This window comes from Heterodontus francisci, unplaced genomic scaffold (genome assembly GCF_036365525.1).
Source record: "Heterodontus francisci isolate sHetFra1 unplaced genomic scaffold, sHetFra1.hap1 HAP1_SCAFFOLD_593, whole genome shotgun sequence".
Classification (NCBI taxonomy): domain Eukaryota; kingdom Metazoa; phylum Chordata; class Chondrichthyes; order Heterodontiformes; family Heterodontidae; genus Heterodontus; species Heterodontus francisci.
In genome coordinates this window covers 1-23,357 of record NW_027141628.1, presented here as the reverse complement: position 1 = coordinate 23,357, position 23,357 = coordinate 1, and the positions used below count along the sequence as shown (strand labels likewise).

General features: G+C 45.6%; 1 protein-coding gene across 1 annotated transcript; it reads left to right on the top strand.

Annotated features, from left to right (window-relative positions):
• Positions 1-645: 645 nt before the first annotated feature.
• LOC137364197 (translocating chain-associated membrane protein 2-like) lies at positions 646-22,919 on the top strand. The gene is given in 5 exon segments (XM_068027567.1): positions 646-804; positions 10,199-10,262; positions 22,174-22,283; positions 22,686-22,721; positions 22,723-22,919. Coding segments are annotated over 5 exon segments (435 nt in total). The 5' UTR covers positions 646-681; the 3' UTR covers positions 22,825-22,919.
• The last annotated feature ends 438 nt before the right edge of the window (positions 22,920-23,357 follow it).

Below are 23,357 nucleotides of genomic sequence, written 5' to 3'. Positions count from 1 at the left end.
TCCTAGCCTCTGACCTGCTCTTGTAACCACGGTATTTATATGGCTAATCCAGTTCAGTTTCTGGTCAATGGTAGCCCCTAGGATATTGATAGTGGGGGATTCAGCGACGGTAATGCCGTTGAATGTCAAGGGGAGATGGTTAGATTCTCTCTTGTTTGAGATGGTCATTGCCTGGCACTTGTTTGGCGTGAATGTTACTTGCCACGTATCAGCCCAAGCCTGGATATTGTCCAGGTCTTACTGCATTTCTACACGGACTGCTTCAGTATCTGAGGAGTCACGAATGGTGCTGAACATTGTGCAATCATCAGCGAACATCCCCACTTCTGACCTTATGATTGAAGGAAGGTCATTGATGAAGCAGCTGAAGATGGTTGGGCCTAGGACACTTGCTGGTTAAACCTGTCTCCAAACCTCGACATCAGTTTCTCGCTGGCGCAGAGGAACTAAGCAGCTGTTTAAAGAGAAAGCAGCAAGATTTGGTTTGTTTAGCGAGAGCACATCCAAGTGTTAGTCTGATATGTATTTCTGCTGGATTCTCTTATCGGGTATGTGTCAGGGTTTATTTGTGGTGGGACCCACCCCGCGCTGTGCTCGATCCCATTGCGTTGCCCTTTTAAATTCTTGCTCCTTCAGCAGGCATTGGGCGGCTGCGCGTCTTTGTCCGGAGTTGTCCCGGCGATGGCTGCTTTCAGAAAGCGGAGTAAAAGTTACCCGTTCCTGAGCCAGGAGTTCCTGATCCAGAATCACGCCGACATTGTGTCCTGTCTGGTGGTGCTGGTCCTCATCGGGCTCATGTTCGAGGTCAGAGAAGCGGGAACTCTCTCCGCACTTTGGAGAAGTTTCAGCAACTTGTGAAACTTTAGTAAACTTTTGCCCAGTTTTTCTTGGCTGCAGGTGCGGGTCTGGGCCTGAAGGCCGAGCCGGAATCCCCCGCCTCCGGCCCCTGTCCGCATTGCTCGGACTCTCCTCCCTGGGCCCGGCTTGGGACGGCAAAGAACCGGCTGAGAAAGAGCCTCAGCTCCGGCTCTGAGATCCTGCCACGTCTCACACTCCGTGGGAGAGAGAGAGAGAGAGAACTCGGTGACAGAACAGAGAGGAGGGAGAAGAGAGAGGAGAATGAGAAGGAGGGAGAAGAGAGAGGAGAATGAGGAGGGAGAAGAGAGAGGAGAATGAGAATGGAAAGAAGGAGGGAGAGGAGAATGAGAATGGAGAGAAGGAGGGAGAAGAGAGAGGAGAATGAGAAGGAGGGAGAAGAGAGAGGAGAATGAGAAGGAGGGAGAAGAGAGAGGAGAATGAGAAGGAGGGAGAAGAGAGAGGAGAATGAGAAGGAGGGAGAAGAGAGAGGAGAATGAGAAGGAGGGAGAAGAGAGAGGAGAATGAGAAGGAGGGAGAAGGAGGGAGAAGAGAGAGGAGAATGAGAAGGAGGGAGAAGAGAGAGGAGAATGAGAAGGAGGGAGAAGAGAGAGGAGAATGAGAAGGAGGGAGAAGAGAGAGGAGAATGAGAAGGAGGGAGAAGAGAGAGGAGAATGAGAAGGAGGGAGAAGAGAGAGGAGAATGAGAAGGAGGGAGAAGAGAGAGGAGAATGAGAAGGAGGGAGAAGAGAGAGGAGAATGAGAAGGAGGGAGAAGAGAGAGGAGAATGAGAAGGAGGGAGAAGAGAGAGGAGAATGAGAAGGAGGGAGAAGAGAGAGGAGAATGAGAAGGAGGGAGAAGAGAGAGGAGAATGAGAAGGAGGGAGAAGAGAGAGGAGAATGAGAAGGAGGGAGAAGAGAGAGGAGAATGAGAAGGAGGGAGAAGAGAGAGGAGAATGAGAAGGAGGGAGAAGAGAGAGGAGAATGAGAAGGAGGGAGAAGAGAGAGGAGAATGAGAAGGAGGGAGAAGAGAGAGGAGAATGAGAATGGAGAGAAGGAGGGAGAAGAGAGAGGAGAATGAGAATGGAGAGAAGGAGGGAGAAGAGAGAGGAGAATGAGAATGGAGAGAAGGAGGGAGGAGAATGAGAATGGAGAGAAGGAGGGAGAGGAGAATGAGAATGGAGAGAAGGAGGGAGAAGAGAGAGGAGAATGAGAAGGAGGGAGAAGAGAGAGGAGAATGAGAAGGAGGGAGAAGAGAGAGGAGAATGAGAAGGAGGGAGAAGAGAGAGGAGAATGAGAAGGAGGGAGAAGAGAGAGGAGAATGAGAAGGAGGGAGAAGAGAGAGGAGAATGAGAAGGAGGGAGAAGAGAGAAGAGAATGAGAAGGAGGGAGAAGAGAGAGGAGAATGAGAAGGAGGGAGAAGAGAGAGGAGAATGAGAAGGAGGGAGAAGAGAGAGGAGAATGAGAAGGAGGGAGAATGAGAAGGAGGGAGAAGAGAGAGGAGAATGAGAAGGAGGGAGAAGAGAGAGGAGAATGAGAAGGAGGGAGAAGAGAGAGGAGAATGAGAAGGAGGGAGAGAGAAGAGAATGAGAAGGAGGGAGAAGAGAGAGGAGAATGAGAAGGAGGGAGAAGAGAGAGGAGAATGAGAAGGAGGGAGAAGAGAGAGGAGAATGAGAAGGAGGGAGAAGAGAGAGGAGAATGAGAAGGAGGGAGAAGAGAGAGGAGAATGAGAAGGAGGGAGAAGAGAGAGGAGAATGAGAAGGAGGGAGAAGAGAGAGGAGAATGAGAAGGAGGGAGAAGAGAGAGGAGAATGAGAAGGAGGGAGAAGAGAGAGGAGAATGAGAAGGAGGGAGAAGAGAGAGGAGAATGAGAAGGAGGGAGAAGAGAGAGGAGAATGAGAAGGAGGGAGAAGAGAGAGGAGAATGAGAAGGAGGGAGAAGAGAGAGGAGAATGAGAAGGAGGGAGAAGAGAGAGGAGAATGAGAAGGAGGGAGAAGAGAGAGGAGAATGAGAAGGAGGGAGAAGAGAGAGGAGAATGAGAATGGAGAGAAGGAGGGAGAAGAGAGAGGAGAATGAGAATGGAGAGAAGGAGGGAGAAGAGAGAGGAGAATGAGAATGGAGAGAAGGAGGGAGAAGAGAGAGGAGAATGAGAATGGAGAGAAGGAGGGAGAAGAGAGAGGAGAATGAGAATGGAGAGAAGGAGGGAGGAGAGAGGAGAATGAGAATGGAGAGAAGGAGGGAGAAGAGAGAGGAGAATGAGAATGGAGAGGAGAGTGAGAATGGAGAGAAGGAGGGAGAAGAGAGAGGAGAGTGAGAATGGAGAGAAGGAGGGAGAAGAGAGAGGAGAGTGAGAATGGAGAGAAGGAGGGAGAAGAGAGAGGAGAGTGAGAATGGAGAGAAGGAGGGAGGAGAGTGAGAATGGAGAGAAGGAGTGAGAATGGAGAGAAGGAGTGAGAATGGAGAGAAGGAGGGAGAAGAGAGAGGAGAATGAGAATGGAGAGAAGGAGGGAGAAGAGAGAGGAGAATGAGAATGGAGAGAAGGAGGGAGAAGAGAGAGGAGAATGAGAATGGAGAGAAGGAGGGAGAACACAGAGACTTGTTCCAAGAGGGCGAGTTGAATGGAGACAAAAGTTCGGGGCAGAAGTTGGGAAGAGTGACATCACCCTCAGTGACTGCTGATGGTTCCTTGCATTATTTCTGGTTCCCATCGTGAGCAGCAGCTGCCTTTCTGTATCGGTTAGAATGAAGCATGCAGAAGGAGGCCATTCGGCCCATTTTCCCTGAGCTGGTTCTCTAAAATTGATGCACAGCTGTTCTCTATTCCCTTAGCCCTGCAAATTTTGCCCCTTTATGTACTTATCCAATTTATTCCCTTTTGAAAGATACTGTTGAATCTGCTTCCACTGCCCTTTCAGGCAACACATTCCAGAGCAGAGCAACTCAAACAGCAAAGAACAGTACAGCACAGGAACAGGCCATTCGGCCCTCCAAGCCTGCGCCGATCTTGATGCCTGCCTAAGCTAAAACTTTCTGCACTTCTGGGGTCCGTATCCCTCTATTCCCATCCTATTTATGTATTTGTCAAGATGTCTCTTAAACGTCGCTATCGTATCTGCTTCCACCACCTCCCCCGGCAACAAGTTCCAGGCACTCACCACCCTCTGTGTAAAGAACTTGCCTCGCACATCCCCTCGAAACTTTTCCCCTCTCACCTTAAACCTATGTCCCCTAGTAACTGACTCTTCCATCCTGGGAAAAAGCTTCTGACTATCCACTCTGTCCATGCCGCTTATAACTTTGTAAACCTCTATCATGTCGCCCCTCCACCTCCGTCGTTCCAGTGAAAACAATCCGAGTTTATCCAACCTCTCCTCATAGCTAATGCCCTCCAGACCAGGCAACATCCTGGTAAACCTCTTCTGTACCCTCTCCAAAGCCTCCACGTCCTTCTGGTAGTGTGGCGACCAGAATTGCACGCAATATTCTAAGTGACTGGTGGTCTGAGGTGCATTTGTTTTAATGCAAGAAGTGTAGTAGGTAAGGCAGATGAACTTAGGGCTTGGATTAGTACCTGGGAGTATGATGTTATTGCTATTACTGAGACTTGGTTGAGGGAAGGGCACGATTGGAAACTAAATATCCCAGGATACCGATGCTTCAGGCGGGATAGAGAGGGAGGTAAAAGGGGTGGAGGAGTTGCATTACTGGTCAAAGAGGATATCACAGCTGTGCTGAAGGAGGGCACTATGGAGGACTCGAGCAGTGAGGCAATATGGGCAGAACTCATAAATAGGAAGAGTGCAGTAACAATGTTGGGGCTGTACTACAGGCCTCCCAACAGCGAGCGTGAGATAGAGGTACACATATGTAAACAGATTATGGAAAGATGTAGGAGCAACAGGGTGGTGGTGATAGGAGATTTTAATTTTCCCAACATTGACTTAGTGTTAGAGGTCTAGATGGAGCAGAATTTGTAAGGAGCATCTAGGAGGGTTTTCTAGAGCAGTATGTAAATAGTCCAACTCGGGAAGGGGCCATACTGGACCTGGTGTTGGGAAATGAGCCGGGCCAGGTGTTTGAAGTTTCAGTCGGGGACTACTTTGGGAATAGTGATCACAATTCCGTAAGTTTTAGAATACTCATGGACAAAGATGAGAGTGGTCCCAAAGGAAGAGTGCTAAATTGGGGGAAGGCCAACTATACCAAAATTCGGCAGGAGCTGGGGAATGTAGATTGGGAGCAGCTGTTTGAAGGTAAATCCACATTTGATATGTGGGAGGCTTTTAAAGAGAGGTTGATTAGCGTGCAGGAGAGACATGTTCCTGTGAAAATGAGGGATAGAAATGGCAAGATTAGGGAACCATGGATGACAGGTGAAATTGTGAGACTAGCTAAGAGGAAAAAGGAAGCATACATAAGGTCGAGGCGGCTGAAGAAAGACGAAGCTTTGAAAGAATATCGGGAATGTAGGACCAATCTGAAACGAGGAATTAAGAGGGTTAAAAGGGGTCATGAAATATCTTTAGCAAACAGGGTTAAGGAAAATCCCAAAGCCTTTTATTCATATATAAGGAGCAAGAGGGTAACTAGAGAAAGGATTGGCCCACTCAAGGACAAAGGAGGAAAGTTATGCGTGGAGTCAGAGAAAATGGGTGAGATTCTAAACGAGTACTTTGCATCGGTATTCACCGAGGAGAGGGACATGACGGATGTTGAGGTTAGGGACAGATGTTTGATTACTCTAGGTCAAGTCGGCATAAGGAGGGAGGAAGTGTTGGGTATTCCAAAAGGCATTAAGGTGGACAAGTCCCCAGGTCCGGATGGGATCTATCCCAGGTTACTGAGGGAAGCGAGAGAGGAAATAGCTGGGGCCTTAACAGATATCTTTGCAGCATCCTTAAACACGGGTGAGGTCCCAGAGGACTGGAGAATTGCTAATGTTGTCCCCTTGTTTAAGAAGGGTAGCAGGGATAATCCAGGTAATTATAGACCGGTGAGCCTGACGTCAGTGGTAGGGAAGCTGCTGGAGAAGATACTGAGGGATAAGATCTATTCCCATTTGGAAGAAAATGGGCTTATCAGTGATAGGCAACATGGTTTTGTGCAGGGAAGGTCATGTCTTACCAACTTAATAGAATTTTTTGAGGAAGTGACAAAGTTGATTGATGAGGGAAGGGCTGTAGATGTCATATACATGGACTTCAGTAAGGCGCTTGACAAGGTTCCCCATGGTAGGCTGATGGAGAAAGTGAAGTCGCATGGGGTCCAGGGTGTACTAGCTAGATGGATAAAGAACTGGCTGGGCAACAGGAGACAGAGAGTAGCAGTGGAAGGGAGTTTCTCAAAATGGAGACGTGTGACCAGTGGTGTTCCACAGGGATCCGTGCTGGGACTACTGTTGTTTGTGATATACATAAATGATTTGGAGGAAAGTATAGGTGGTCTGATTAGCAAGTTTGCAGACGACACTAAGATTGGTGGAGTAGCAGATAGTGAAGGGGACTGTCAGAGAATACAGCAGAATATAAATAGATTGGAGAGTTGGGCAGAGAAATGGCAGATGGAGTTCAATCCGGGCAAATGCGAGGTGATGCATTTTGGAAGATCCAATTCAAGAGTGAACTATACAGTAAATGAAAAAGTCCTGGGGAAAATTGATGTACGGAGAGATTTGGGTGTTCAGGTCCATTGTTCCCTGAAGGTGGCAACGCAGGTCAATAGAGTGGTCAAGAAGGCATACGGCATGCTTTCCTTCATCGGACGGGGTATTGAGTACAAGGGTTGGCAGGTCATGTTACAGTTGTATAGGACTTTGGTTCGGCCACATTTGGAATACTGCGTGCAGTTCTGGTCGCCACATTACCAAAAGGATGTGGATGCTTTGGAGAGGGTGCAGAGGAGGTTCACCAGGATGTTGCCTGGTATGGAGGGCGCTAGCTATGAAGAGAGGTTGAGCAGATTAGGATTATTTTCATTAGAAAGACGGAGGTTGAGGGGGGACCTGATTGAGGTGTACAAAATCATGAGAGGTATAGACAGGGTGGATAGCAAGAGGCTTTTTCCCAGAGTGGGGGATTCAATTACTCGGGGCCACGAGTTCAAAGTGAGAGGGGAAAAGGTTAGGGGGGATATGCGTGGAAAGTTCTTTACGCAGAGGGTGGTGGGTGCCTGGAACGCGTTGCCAGTGGAGGTGGTAGATGCGAACACGATAGCGTCTTTTAAGATGTATCTAGACAGATACACGAATAGGCAGGAAGCAAAGAGATACAGACCCTTAGAAAATAGGCGACATGTTTAGATAGAGGATCTGGATCGGCGCAGGCTTGGAGGGCCGAAGGGCCTGTTCCTGTGCTGTAATTTTCTTTGTTCTTTGTGTGGCCTAACTAAGGTTCTGTACAGCTGCAGCATGACTTGCCTATTTTTATACTCTATGCCCCAACCGATGAAGGCAAGCATGCCGTATGCCTTCTTGACTACCTTATCCACCTGCGTTGTCACTTTCAGTGACCTGTGGACCTGTACGCCCAGATCTCTCTGCCTGTCAATACTCCTAAGGGTTCTGCCATTTACTGTATACTTCCCACCAGCATTCGACCTTCCAAAATGCATTACCTCATATTTGTCCGGATTAAACTCCATCTGCCATTTCTCCGCCCAAGTCTCCAACTCGCTGTGTAAAAAAAGTTCTCTTCATGTTGCCTCTAGTTTTTTTGCCAATTACTTTATATCTGTGTCCCTCTGGTTACCAATCCTCCTGCCGCTGAAACAGTTTCTCCTTTATCAAAATCCTTCATGATTTTGAATGTCTCTATTAAATCTCATCCTAACCTTCTGTGCTCGAAGGAGAACAACCCCAGTTTCTCCACATTAACTGAAATCCCTTATCCCTGGTATCATTTTAGTAATTACCCTCTGTCCCTTCTTCTTCTAGCTCTTGACCCCCTTTCTAAAGTACCCAGAATTGGACACAGTACTCCAGCTGAGGCCTAACCAGTGTTTTATAAAGGTTTAGCATAACCTCCATACTTTTGTACTGTATTCGTTGAATAATAAAACCAAATTTAACAGTCTTCTCATCTTGTCCTGCTACCTTTAAATATTGTCTACTTACACCCTGAGGTATCTGTTCCTATAATCCTTTTAAATTGTACCATTAGTTAATAATGCCTCTCCTCATTCTTCCTACCAAAGTGCATCACTTCTCCGTCAGCCTTGTGTCAATGTTGGGAATCTTTTAAAACAGTGATTGAGGAAAAATTTAATTGTCAGTCAAAAAAGTATGGGCTAATAAATGAAAGTCAGCACGGATTTGTTAAAAGCAATTGCGTTTGCCAATTGCTGAATCCCCCCCCTATCAACATCCTGGGGATACTATTGACCAGAAACTAAACTGGTCCAGCCTTTTAAATACTGTGGCTATGAGAGCAGGTCAGAGGCTAGGAATCCTGCAGCGAGTAACTCACCTCCTAACTCCTCAGTGCCTGTCCACCATCTACAAGGCACAAGTTAGGAGTGTGATGGAATACTCTCCATTTGCCTGGATGGGTGCAGCTCCAACAACACTCAAGAAGCTCGACACCATCCATGACAAAGCAGCCCGCTTGATCAGCATCCCTTCCACCACCTTCAGCATTTACTCCCTTCACCACCGACGCACAGTGGCAGCAGTGTGTACTATCTACAAGGTGCATTGCAGCAACTCACCAAGGCTCCCTCAACAGCACCTTCCAAACCTGCAACCTGTTCCACCGAAAAGGACAAGGGCAGCAAATGCATGGGAACACCATCACCTGCAAGTTCCCCTCCAACTCACACATAACAAAGAACAGTACAGCACAGGATCAGGCCATTCGGCTCTCCAAGCCTGCGCCGATCTTGATGCCTGCCTAAACTAAAACTTTCTGCACTTCCGGGGTCCGTATCCCTCTATTCCCATCCTATTCATGTATTTGTCAAGATGCCTCTTAAACGTCATTATTGTACCTGCTTCCACCACCTCCCCGGCAACAAGTTCCAGGCACTCACCACCCTCTGTGTAAAGAACTTGCCTCGCACATCCCCTCGAAACATTGCCCCTCTCACCTTAAACCTATGTCCCCTAGTAAATGACTCTTCCATCCTGGGAAAAAGCTTCTGACTATCCACTCTGTCCATGCCGTTTATAACTTTGTAAACCTCTATCATGTCACCCCTCCACCACCGTCATTCCAGTGAAAACAATCCGAGTTTATCCAACCTCTCCTCATAGCTCATGCCCTCCAGACCAGGCAACATCCTGGTAAAACTCCTCTGTACCCTCTCCAAAGCCTCCACATCTTTCTGGTAGTGTGGTGACCAGAATTGCACGCAATATTCTAAGTGTGGCCTAACTAAAGTTCTGTACAGCTGCAGCATGACTTGTCAATTTTTATACTCTATGCCCCAACCGATGAAGGCAAGCATGCCGTATGCCTTCTTGACTACCTTATCCACCTGCGTTGCCACTTTCAGTGACCTGGAGACCTGTACGCCCAGATCTCTCTGCCTGTCAATACTCCTAAGGGTTCTGCCATTTACTGTATACTTCCCACCTGTATTAGACCTTCCAAAATGCATTACCTCACATTTGTCCGGATTAAACTCCATCTGCCATTTCTCCGCCCAAGTCTCCAACCGATCGATATCCTTCTGTATCCTCTGACAATCCTCATCATTATCCGCAACTCCACCAACCTTTGTGTCGTCCGCAAACTTACTAATCAGACCAGCTACATTTTCCTCCAAATCATTTATATATACTACAAACAGCAAAGGTCCCAGCACTGATCCATGTGGAACACCACTAGTCACATCCCTCCATTAAAAAAGCACCCTTCCACTGCTACCCTCTGTCCTCTATGACTGAGCCAGTTCTGTATCCATCTTGCCAGCTCCCCTCTGATCCCGTGTGACTTCACCTTTTGTACCAGTCTGCCATGAGGGACCTTGTCAAAGGCCATCCGGTCTTGGAATTATATCGCCGTTCCTTCACTGTTGCTGGGTCAAAATCCTGGAACTCCCTTTCTAACAGCATTGTGGGTGTGCCTACCTCACATGGACTGCAGCGGTTCAACAAGGCAGCTCACCACCACCTTCTCAAGGGCAATTAGGGATGCGTAATAAATGCTGGTTTTGCAGGCGACATCCATGAATGGGGCAAAAAATGTTTGACCAACTTGATTGAGTTTTTTCATGAAGTGACGGAAAGGGTGGATGGGGGTAGAGTGGTTGATGATGCGGATATGGTTCATTGCCTGTTACCAGTTGTGTTGGGGATTTTGTCGCCACTGGTTTTGGACTTATCTCCAACAGATGTTTTGTTTCCTAGGTTACGGCAAAGACAGCGTTCATGTTTATTTCCCCGCAGAACAACATCAGCACAACTGCTGCAGGTAACAAATCAGAGACTGGCTTCAAAACCAGTGAGATGGATACATGGGGTAGGTGGGGATGGAGCCAAGAAAGTGCACATGGCAGTGTTGAGTATTCCAGTGTTAGCTTGATTAGGGAATGTTTAAACAGAAATAAAAACAAGAAATGCTGGAAATACTCAGCAGTGCTACCAGACCTGCTGAGTATTTCCAGCATTTCTTGTTTTTATTTCAGATTTCCAGCATCCGCAGTATTTTGCTTTTATTTTAATGTTTAGATAGAACCTTCTTGCAGGGTTTTCCAGTCACTACTGGTAGAAGTTCCCACTTTCACCATTTCAGAAAACTAAGTTGTAAATGGTCAGCTCAGCTGAAACGCCTGAATTCTTGCTGTCTGTTAAAAGAAGGATCTCTTTTTTTTTAAATAACCTGACGATTCTGAGCATGGTCATAAGTTGATTACGGTTTTTCTTTTACAAATACTTAAATTGATCCTTAGATGAACTGCAGTAGCTGAATTAGAGCAAATTATTTTCTCCTGAGTTTTTTCCATCCTCTGAAGGTGCTGCTTTACGTTGAAGTGTGAAGGGGATGGTTGCTCATCATCCTCAACCAACCCATCCAAGCAACCATTCTTTGAGTTAGATACTGAGAGGATGTTTCCCCTGGCCGGAGAGTCCAGAATGATCCCAGTGGATTGGAAGTTAGCAATTGCAACACCGCTATTCAAGAAAGGAGGGAGAGAGAAAACAGGGAATTTCTGGCCAGTTCGCCTGACATCAGTCATCAGGAAAATGCTGGAATCTATTATTAAGGAAGTCTAACAAAGCACTTAGAAAATCATAGTATGATCAGAGTCAGCACGATTTTAAGAAAGGGAAATCATGTTTGCCAAATTAATTAGCCTTATTTGAGCACCTAACTAGTAGGGTAAGTAAAGGGGAAACCATTAGATATAATATACTTGGATTTCCAAAAGGCATTTGATAATGTGCCACACAAAAAGTTAATGTGCAAGATAAGGCTCATGGAGTTGGGGATAATATAATAGCATGGATAGAGGATTGGTAAATGGACAGGAAGCAGAGAGTAGGATTTATGGGGCATTTTCAAGTTGGCCGGCTGTGACGAGTGGAGCCCTGCAAGGATCAGTGCTGGGACCTCAGCTATTTACAATCTACATTAATGATTTAGACGAAGAGAGAGACAGAGTAATATTACAGAGTCATTTATGGCATAGAAGGAGGTCATTCAATCTGTCAAGTCCATGCTGGCTCTCCATGGAGCTATCCACTCCCCAACTCGATTCCCATAGTCCTGCAACTTTATTTCCTTTAAGTGTCCATCCAGTTTCCTTTTGAAATCATTGATGTCTGTTTCCACCACCTTCATGGGAAGCAAGTTCCAGGTCATTACCACTCACTGCATAAAAAAGTTCTTCCTTATGTTCCCTCTGCATCTCTTGCCCAAAACCTTCAATCTGTGTCCCTTGGTCCTTTTATTATTAGTTAATGGGAACACTTTTTCTTTGTCTACCTTATTTAAGCCTGTCATATCTTGTACACCTGTATCAAATCTCCCCTTAATCTCCTTTGCTGCAGGGAGAACACTAGCTTTGCCAACCTTTTCCTTAGTAAACACCGATACAAAGTATTTATGAAGTATACTTGCTTTGCCCTGTACCTCTAAGCATATATTACCCTCTTTGTCCTTAATAGGACTCCCTCCACCTCTCACTATCTGCTTCCTATTTACATGCTGGTAGAAGATTTTTGGGGTTATGTTGACTGCCATTCTATTTTCAAATTCTCTATTTATTTTCCTCTTCACCTCCCCTCTCAATTTATTGTATTTGGCCTGGTTCTCATTTGAAGCATTCACCTGACATGCTTCGTACACTTTTTTTTGTTTCATCATCTCTATCTCCCTCGTCATCCAAGGAATCCTGTTTTTGTTTCCCCAGCTTTCGTCGTCGTTGGAATATTCCTAGCCTGTACCTGAAGCATCTGTTCCTTAAAGATAACCCATTGTTCTGTTACAGTTTTTCTTGTCAGTCTTTGGTTCCATTTTATCCTGGCTAGATCCCTTCTCATCACGTTGAAATTAGCCCTTTTCCAATCTAGCCATTTTACCTTAATATCATTCCTTGCTTTTTTGCATTATAGTTCTAAACCTTATGAAACAATGATCACTCTTACCCAAGTGCTCTCCCACAGACACTTGCCCGACCTCATTTCCCAGCACCACATCCAGCAATGCCTCCTTTCTAGTTGGACTGAGAACATACTGATCAAGGAAGTTCTCCTGAATACATTTCAGAAATTCCTCCCCTCCTTTCTCTTTACACTAACATTATCCCGATCGATATTTGGGTAATTAAAGTCCCCCAATATCACCACTCTATAGTTCTTGAACATTTCTGTGATTTCCCTGCAGATTTGCTCCTCGATGTCTCTCTCTCAATATTTGGAGGTCTATAGAATACCTCTAGTAACGTGATCGTACCCGTTTTGCTTCTCAACTCTAACTAAATGTCTTTGCCCCCTCAAGGACATCCCCTCTTTCCAGCACTGCAATATCTTCCATAATCAGTACTGCCACCCCAACTCCCTTTTTTCTTTCTCTTATCTTTTCTGAACACTTTATATCCTTGTATATTAAGCACCCTGTTCATGCCATTTTTAAGCCATGTTTCCATTATTGCCACTACATCATATTCCCAAACTGCTATTTGTGCTTGTAGCTCACCAACCTTATTCACCACACTTTGCGCGTTTACACATGTGCATTATAATCCTGTCTTTGCATTCCTCATGGTCCTTCTCAGTCCTTTCCTATTTAATATGGAACTATTCCCTTCTCTTGTACTTTGTAATGTTCTCACATTATGCACCTTATTCCTCTTTTCTACTTCTATGTGTTGGTGTCCACCCCCCTGCCAATTTAGTTTAAACCATCCCCAACCACACTTGTGAATCTCCCCGCGGGGACATTGGTCCCAGTCCTGTTGAGGTGCAACCTATCCCTTTTGACTAGGTGCCTTCTATCCCAGAACTGGTTCCAATGCCCAAAGAATTGGAAGCCCTCCCTCCAGCACCATGCTTCAAGCTACACTGATCCCGTATCTTCCTATTTCTACACTTGGTAGCACTTGGCACTGGGAATAATATATTTCAGAACATAAGAAATAGGATCAGGAATAGTCTACATGGCCCCTTGAGCCTCCTCCACCATTCATTAAGATCATTGCTGATCTTCAAGCTCAACTGCACGTTCCTCACATAGAAACATAGAAAATAGGAGCAGGAGTAGGCCATTCGGCCCGTCGAGCCTGCTCCGCTTTTCATTATGATCATGGCTGATCATCCAACTCAGTAACCTGTTCCCACTTTCCCCCCATACCCTTTGATCCCTTTCGCCCCAAGAGCTATATCTAACTCCTTCTTGAAAACATACAATGTTTTGGCTTCAACTGCTTTCTGTGGTAGTGAATTTCACAGGCTCACCACTCTCTGGGTGAAGAAATTTCTCCTCATCTCAGTCCTGAAAGGTTTACCCCGTATCTTTAGACTATGACCCCTGGTTCTGGACTCCCCCACCATCGGGAACATCCTTCCTGCATCTAGCCTGTCAAGTCCTGTTAGAATTTTATAGGTTTCTATGAGATCCCCCCTCACTCTTCTGAACTCTAGTGAATATAATCCTAACCGACTCAATCTCTCCTCATACGTCAGTCCCGCCATCCCAGGAATCAGTCTGGTAAACCTTCGCTGCACTTCCTCTATAGCAAGAACATCCTTCCTCAGATGAGAACAAAACTGCACACAATATTCCAGGTGTGGCCTCACCAAGGCCCTGTATCATTGCAGCAAGACATCCCAGCTCCTGTACTCGAATCCTCTCGCTATGAAGGCCAACATACCATATGCCTTTTTTACCGCCTGTTGCGCCTGCATGCTTACCTTCAGCGACTGGTGTATGAGAACACCCAGGTCTCGCTGCATATTCCCCTCTCAGTTTATAGCCGTTCAGATAATCTGCCTACCTATTTTTGCTACCAAAGTGTATAACCTCTCATTTATCCACATTATACTGTATCTGCCATGCATTTGCCCACTCACTCAACTTGTCCAAATCACCCTGAAGCCTCTCTGCATCCTCCTCATAACTCACCCTCCCACCCAGTTTTGTGTCATCTGCAAACTTGGAGATATTACATTTAGTTCCCTCATCATTAATATATATTGTGAATAGCTGGGGTCCCAGCACCGATCCCTGCTCTACCCCACTAGTCACTGCCTGCCATTCGGAAAAAGACCGTTTATTCCTACTCTTTGTTTCTTGTCTGCCAACCAATTTTCTATCCATCGCAATACACTACCCCCAATCCCATGCGCTTTAATTTTACATGCTAATCTCTTATGTGGGACTTTATCGAAAGCCTCTGAAAGTCCAAATAAGCCACATCCACTGGCTGCTCCTCATCAACTCTACTAGTTACATCCTCGAAGAATTCTAGTAGATTTGTCAAGCATGATTTCCCTTTCGTAAATCCATGCTGACTCTGTCAGATTCTACCACTGTTCTCCAAGGGCTCTGCTGTAAAATCTTTGATAATGGACTCTAGAATTTTCCCCACTACCGTCGTCAGGCTGACTGGTCTATAATTCCCTGTTTTCTCTCTACCTCCCTTTTTAAATAGTGCAGTTACATTAGCTACCCTCCAATCTGTAGGAACTGTTCCAGAGTCGAAAGAATCTTGAAAGATGACCACCAATGCATCCACTATTTCTAGGGCCACTTCCTTAAGTAATCTACTGGGATGTAGATTATCAGGCCCTGGGATTTATCGGCCTTCAATCCCATCAATTTCCCCAACACCGTTTCTCTACTAATACAGATTTCTTTCAGTTCCTCTCTTTCACTCAGCCCTGTATTGACCAACATTTCTGGTATGATATTTGTGTCCTCCTTTGTGAAGACAGAACCAAAGTCTGCATTTAGTTGGTCAGCCATTTCTTTATTCCCCATAATAAATTCCCCTGTTTCTGACTGTAAGGGACCTACATTTGTCTTCACCAATCTTTTTCTCTTCACATACCTATAGAAACTTTTCCAGTCAGTTTTTCTGTTCCCCACAAGCTTACTCTCGTACTCTATTTTCCCCTTCTTAATCAATCCCTTGGTCCTCCTTTGCTGAATTCTAAACAGCTCCCAGTCCTCAGGTCTGTTGTTTTATCTGGTGAATTTGTATGCCTCTTCCTTGGATCTAATGCTATCTCTAATTTCCCTTGTAAGCCATGGTTTGGCTACCTTTCCCGTTTTACTTTTTCACCAGACAGGAATAAACAATTGTTGCAGTTCATCCATGCGCTCTTTAAATGTTTGCCATTGCTTATTCACCGTCATCCCTTTAAGTAACGTTTCCCAATCCATCATAGTCAACCCTCACCTCATACCTTCATAGTTTCCTTTATTAAGATTCAGGACCCTAGTCTCAGAATCAACTATGTCACTCTCCAACCTGATGAAGAATTATATCATATTATGGTCGCTCATTCCCAAGGGGTCACGCACAACTAGATTGTCAATTATTCCTCTCTCATTACACAATACCCAGTCTAGGATGGCCTGTTCTCGAGTTGGTTCCTGAACGTATTGGTCCAGAAAACCATCCCGTATACAGTCCATGAATTCCTCCTCTACGGTATTGTGACTAATTTGATTTGCCCGATCTATATGCAGATTAAAGCCACCCATAATTACAGATGTTCCTTTATTGCATGCATCTCTAATTTTCTGTTTAATGCCATTCCCAACATCACCACTACAGTTTGTGGGTCTATATGCAACCCCCACTAACGTCGTTTGCCCCTTAGTGTTTCTCAGCTCTATCCATACAGATTCCACATCATCAAAGCTAATATCCTTCCTCACTATTGTGTTAATTTCCTCTTTAACCAGCAATGCAACTCCACCGCCTTTTGCTTTTTGTCTGTCCTTCCTAAATACTGAATACCTTTGGATGTTCATTTCCCGTCCTGGTCACCCTGCAGCCATGTCTCCGTAATCCTGACTATATCATACCCGTTTACATCTATTTGTGCGATTAATTCATCCACTTTATTGCGAATGCTCCGCGCGTTAAGGCACAAAGCCTTAGGGCTTGTCTTTTTAACATTACTTGATCCCTTCCCAATATTTTTCACTGTGGTCCGGTTTGATTCCTTGATTTCTCTGCCTATCACTTTTCTTATTCCCCTTACTGTCTTTTGTTCTTGTCTTTGATCCCCCCTCCTCTGACTCTTTGCAAAGGTTCCCATCCCCCTGCCATTTTAGTTTAAACCCTCCCCAACCACTCTAGCAAATACTCCCCCTAGGACATTAATCCCGGTCCTGTCTAGGTGTAACCCGTCCAGTTTGTACTGGTCCCACCTCCCCCAGAACCGGTCCCAGTGCCCCAGGAATCTAAAACCCTCCCCCTCACACCATCTCTTCAGCCACGTATTCCTCCGATATATCCTGCTATTTCTACTCTGACTAGCACATGGCACTGGTAGTAATCCTGAGATCACTACCTTTGAGGTCCTGCTTTTCAACTTACTTCCTAACTCCCTATATTCTGCTTTTAGGACTTCATCCTTTTTTTACCTATGTCGTTTGTACCAATGTGTACCACGACCACTGGCTGTTCACCTTCCCCTTCAGAATGTCCTCTGAGACATCCTTGATCCTAGCACCAGGGAGGCAACATACCATCCTGGAGTGTTGTTTGCAGCCACAGAAATGCCTATCTATTCCCCTTACAATTAAATCCCCTATAACTATTGCATTCCCACACTTTTTACTCCTCGCCTGTGCAGCAGAGCCAACAGTGGTGCAATGAATTGGGCTGTTGCTGCTTTCCCCTGAGAGGCCATTCCCCCCAACAGTATCCAAAGCAGTATATCTGTTTTGCAGGGGAATAGCCACAGGAGATTCCTGCACTGCCTGCCTAGTCCTCTTGCTCTGCCTGGTGGTCACCCATTCCCTTCCTGCCTGTGGAGTCTGAGCCTGCAGTGTGACCATCTCTCTATACGTGCTATCCACGATACTCTCCGCTTCGCGGATGCTCCACAGTGTCCCCAGCCGCCTCCACAGTGACTCCAGCTCTGAAACCCGGGCTTCCAGGAGCTGCAGCTGGAGACACTTCCTGCACACATGCTGGTCTCGGGCACTGGAATTGTTCCCGGCTTCCCACATAGACATGAGGAGCACACCACGGCTTTGAGCTCTCCTGCTATCACTTAACCCTTTAAATTAAACCTTTTGGAAGATGCTTAATATCAAATAATATTAATTACTTCTTCCCTGGTCCTCGTTACTACAGAACTGCCTAAAAAAACACTACTTACTATCTATGAAAATAAACTTTAGACCTTTCTTACCTTAGTTACTAAGCCAGTTATTTAGAGCTATTCCCTAACTGCAGTTACTCACCAACCAATCAATTTGCAGCTTTCCTGTGATGTCACTTTTAACTTTTTTTTTCAAACTCCGGTGCACTTGGACTGCTCTCACACAGGTCCGACACCGCTCCTCTCCAGAAGGTAAGAGACTGGCCTCGATCCTCGTGTTCGATTTATAGGCTCTGCTCTTGGCGTTCTCCCCACATGTCTGCTTTGCTCCGCTCCTTTCCGCTCCGCTAATCGAAGGTAAGAGACTGGGCCTCAATCCTCAGGTTCGATATATAGGCTTCGCTCTTGACGTTCTCCCACAGGTCCGCTCCTCTCCGCTCCCAGCCACAGGTCCGCTCCTCCCCGCTCCCAGAAGGCAAGAGACTGGGCCTCAATCCTCGGGTCCGATTTCTCAGCTCTGCTCTCGGCGTTCTCCCCACAGGTCCGCTCCTCCCCGCTCCCAGAAGGTAAGAGACTGGGCCTCAATCCTCGGGTCCGATTTCTCAGCTCTGCTCTCGGCGTTCTCCCCACAGGTCCGCTCCTCTCCGCTCCCAGAAGGTAAGAGACTGGGCCTCAATCCTCGGGTCCGATTTCTCAGCTCCGCTCTCAGCATTCTCCCCACAGGTCCACTTCGCTCCTTTCCACTCTGGAAGGTAAGAGACTGGGCCTCGATCCTCGGGTTCGATTTATAGGCTCTGTTCTCGGCGTTCTCCCACAGGTCCGTTCCTCTCCCCATATCCCTTGATTCCCCTAGAGTCCAAAAATCTATTGATCTCAATATTTAATATGTTCAGTGACTGAGCATCCACAACCCTCTGGGGTAGAGAGTTGCAGAGATTCACAACCTTCTGAGTGAAGAATTTCTCCTCATCTCAGACCTGAATAATCGACCCCTTATCCTGAAGCTGTGCCCCATGTATTACGAACATAAGAAATAGGAGCAGGAGTAGACCATGTGGCCTCTCGAGCCTTCTCCAACATTCAGTACGATCATGGCTGATCTTCAACTCCAACTCCACTTTCCCACCTGCTCTCCATATCCTTTGATTCCCTGGGAGTCCAACAATCTGTCTCAGCCTTAAATATATTCAACAATGGAACACCCTCCACCCATCCACAATTCCAAAGATTCACAACTGTCTGGGTGAAAAAAAATTCTCCTCATCGCAGTCCTAAATAATTGGCCCCTTATCCTGAGACTGTGCCGTCTTGCTCTAGATTCCCAGCCAGGGAAACAAACTCTCAGTGTCTACCCTATCACGCCTTTTCAGAATCTTGTTTCAATGAGATACTTCTCATTCTTCTAAACTCCAGCGAATATAGACTGAATTTACTCGGCATCTCATCATAGGACAATCCTCTCATCCCAGGAGTCAATCTAGTGAACTTTTGCCATCCTGCCTCCAGTGCAAGTATATCCTTAAATATGGATACCAAACTGCACACACTACTCCAGGTGTGGTCTCACCAAAGTCCTGTACAGTTGTAGCAAGACATCTTTATTTTTGTACTCCAATCCCCTTGCAATAAAGGACAACATGCCATTTGCCTTACTAATTGCTTGCTGTACCTGCATGCTAACTTTCTGTGTTCCTTTCACAAGTACGCTGAAATCCCTCTGAACATCAACATTTCGAAGTTTCAAGCCTTAAAACAAATTCTGTTTTCTATTCTTACTATTGAAGTGAATGACCTCACACTGCCCCATATTATAATCCATCTGCCACCTTGTTGCCCACTCACTTAACCTGTTTATATTTCTTTTCAGTGTCTTTGTGTCCTCACAGCTTACATTCCCGCCTAATTTGTATTATCAGCAAACTTAGATACGTTACTCTTGATCTCTTTGTCTAAGTCATTAATATAAATTGTAAATAGCTGAGGCCCCAGCACCAATCTTTGCGCACTCCACTGGTTACAGCCTGCCATCTTGAAAATGCCGTTTATTCCTAGTACTGCTTCCTGTCCATTCACTAATCCTCTATCCATGCTAATATATTACCCCTAACTCCATGAGCCCTTATCTTGTGTATAAACCTTTTGTATGGCAGCTTATCGAATGCATTTTTGAAATCCAAGTATACTACATCTATTGGTTCCTCTTTAGTTAGATCCTCAAAAAAATGCTACTAAATTTGTCAAACATGATTTCCTTTTTGTAATACCATGTTGACTTTGTCTGATCATATATTATGATTTTAAAATGCATTATTAAGACTTGCTTATAGATTCCAGCATTTTCCTAATGATTGATGTCAGGCTAACTGGACTGTAGTTCCCTGTTTTCACTTTCCCTCTTTTCTTGAATAGTGGTGTTACATCTTCTGACTTCTAATCCATTCAGACTGTTCCAGAATCTAGGGAATTTTGGAAAATCATAACCAGTGTCTCCACTATCTCTACAGATACGTCTTTTAGAACTCATGGATGTAGGCCATCAGGCCCTGGGGATTTGTCGGATTTTAGTCCCTTAAGTTTTTCCAGTACTTTTTCTCTGCTGATGTCAAATACCTTAATTTTCTTGCTCTTATTTGCCCCTAGGTAACCCTCTAGTTGTGTGGTGCGTAACTTGTTTCATTTATTGTAAACACAGGCACAAAGATGTTTGTTCAATATCTCTGTCATTTTCTCATTTCCCATGATAGGTAAGTACTGTGGATATACCCTACACAACAGCAGTTCAAGATGGCAGCTCACCATCACCTTCTCGAGGGCAATTAGGGTTGGGCAACAAACGCTGGCTCTGCATGTGATGCTCACATCCCATGAAAGAAAATAATTTCTCCTCTCTCTGCCTCTAAGTACTTTAGCTGCTCTTTTTTTAAATACTTGGAAAAGTTCCTACAATCTTTTTATATTCCTGACTAGTTTTCTCTCATCCTATTTTTTTACATCTTTATCAACTTTTTGGTGGCCCTTTGCTGGTTGCTAAAACACTCCCAATCCTCAGTCTTACTGCTATTCCTTGCAACATTATAAGTCTCTTCGTTTCATCTAACATTATCCTTAATTTCCTTAGTAAGCCACGGATGGATCTTTCTTGTTGAGTTTTTGTTTCTTAATGGAATGTACTTTTGTTAAACCTTGAATTATTTCTTGAAATGTTTCCCACTGTTTATTTACCGCCATACCTTTTTAGTCGATTTACCCAATCAGCCGTAGCCAACTCTGTTCTCCTACCTAAGTAATTGGGTTTAAGATTGGTGTTTGGGACTGGAATATGTAGTTTTCAAACTTAATATGGAATTCAGTTGTAATGTGATCACTTTTTCTCAGTGGATATTTACTATGAGATTACTAATTAACTCTGCTTCATTGTACAATACTAAATCTATATACCTGGTTAGTTCCACTCAAGGACCCTCTCATTCTTTCTGAAGTGTGGAGATCACAACTGGACAGAGACTCTAGTTGGAGCCTAACCAGAGCTTTATAAAGGTTCTGCATAACTTCTTGCTTTGTACTCAATGCCTCTATTTATGAAGCCCAAGATCCTATATGCTTTGCTAATTACTCTCAATAATCCTTCCATCTTCAAAGATCTATTCACAAGAACCCCAGATCACTCTGTTCCTGCACACTCTTTAGAACTGTGCTACGAAGTATATATTGCCTCGCCCTATCTTTTCTGCCAAAATGCATCACCTGACTTTCTGTATTAATTCCATCTGCCACTCGTCTGCCCATCTGCTAGCCTATCTATGTCCTGTTATAGTCGATTGGTATCATCCTCACTGTTTATCACACCACCAAGTTTGGTATCAACAGCAAATTTTGAAATTTTACTCTGTATTCCAATATTGAAGTCATTTATATATCAAAAAAAGCAGTGGTCCAGCACTGACCCTTGGGAAACACCACTGTCTACCATCCTCCAGTCTGAAAGCAACCATTTACTGTGACTTACTGTTTTCTGTCCTTAAGCCAATTTTTTATCCAATTAGACACTGACCCTCCTATTTCATGAACCTCACTTTTGTTTACCAGCATTTTATATGCGGTATTTTGTCACAAGCTTTCTTAAGATCTCTATGGACAGCATCCACCACATTCCCTTCATAAACCATCTTTGTTACTTCATCAAAAATCCTTAGTTAACTCAAGCCTCAGCAAGTGCCTTGATTTTTTTCCTGATTATTGTTTCTAAAGCTTACTCACCACTGATGTTAAACTAACGGGCCTGTCGTTACGAACAATGTCCTGACACCCTTTCTTGAATAATGTGTTAGCGGATATCCCTCTAATATCTAGGTGAGCTATGGTGAGAGAGTAAAAGCGGTGGGTTGGCATGAAGGACTGGGTTGGAGTGAGTTGGAGTGTTAGGGAATGGATGGGGAGAAGGTCAGAGTAAAGAGAGTGTAGGGTGTCAGGGTGGAGAAGGATGGTTCCACAAGGGTGGGTGCGAGGTTGTACATTGTGACTGGGGGGAGAAAAGAATATCTTGGAATTCTGAGCATATTTTTGCCATGTTTCCACCACACCCTTCTTTCTCATAGATGGGGAAGTCATTTTCTATCACTATGGGACCAGCGACTTTGTCACCATCTTGTTCTATATCTGCATCACTATTATCCTGCACGCTGTGGTCCAGGAATACGCACTTGATGTAAGTACCTGGGGAGGGGTGTGGAGCAAAGGGAGGAGGAAAAAGGAGGGTACGGTTGAGGGAAGTGGGAGTGAGAGGAAGGGGCGGATAGGGAGAAGGCAGACGGTGAGGAGGAGAGGGTGATTTATTCAAACTGTGGCTAATGGGGGTGAGTAGTGTTAGTTAATTTTATATAAATTGTGTTTAATTATCTGCAGGTGGAGGGCATTAATTTGGGCTTCACTGAGCAGATATAAAGAGATACCTACTGAAACTGTGATTTAGTTGAGTTAGGAGGTGTATGCTTGTAATGTTTCACTCTGTAAGTAAATGTTAGACTGAATAAAGATTGGCTCCAGGTCTGTCCTTCACAAGGTGGCTTTCTGGAGTAGAACAGTGGTCTGGTGTTTTTTAATGTTTCAGAAATTAAACAAACGGCTGCATCTCTCAAAAATCAAACCATAACAAATTGAACGAGTCGGGTCAGCTTGTCGTCCTTCACCTATCGTCAGGAATCTGGGGCCTTTACATCATTGTGACAGTAAGTGGACACGGACTGTGACCAGACTGGACAGGGTGCTCACAGTGACTCTGACCCAGGACTGGGAAAAGGGCACCAGGGACCCTGCTAAAGTTCTCCCCTCTCACCACCCCTCTTCCCCCACCATCTACTCCCTCCGTTTTCCCCCCTCCCTCTTCCTCCTCCCCCCTCTCCCTCTTCACCCTCCCGCTTAACCCTCCTCCCTCCCCCCTCCCTCTTCCCCTCTCCCTCCCCCTCCGCCTCCTCCCTCTCCCCTCCCCTTCCCCCTTCCCCCTCCCCCTTCCCCGTCCCCTTCCCCCGTCCCCCTTCCCCCCTCCCCTCCCCCTTCCCCCTCCCCCTCCCACCCCCTCCCCCTTCTCCTCCCCTTCCCCCTCCCCCTCCCCCTTCCCCCCTTCCCCCTTCCCCTTCCTCCTTCCCCCTCCCCCCTTCCCCCTCCCCCTTCCCCCTCCCCCCCCTCCCCCCTCCCCTCCCATCCCCCTCCCCCCTTCCCCCTTCCCCCTTCCCCCTTCCCCCTTCCCTTCCCCTTCCCCCTCCACCTCCCCCTTCCCCCTCCA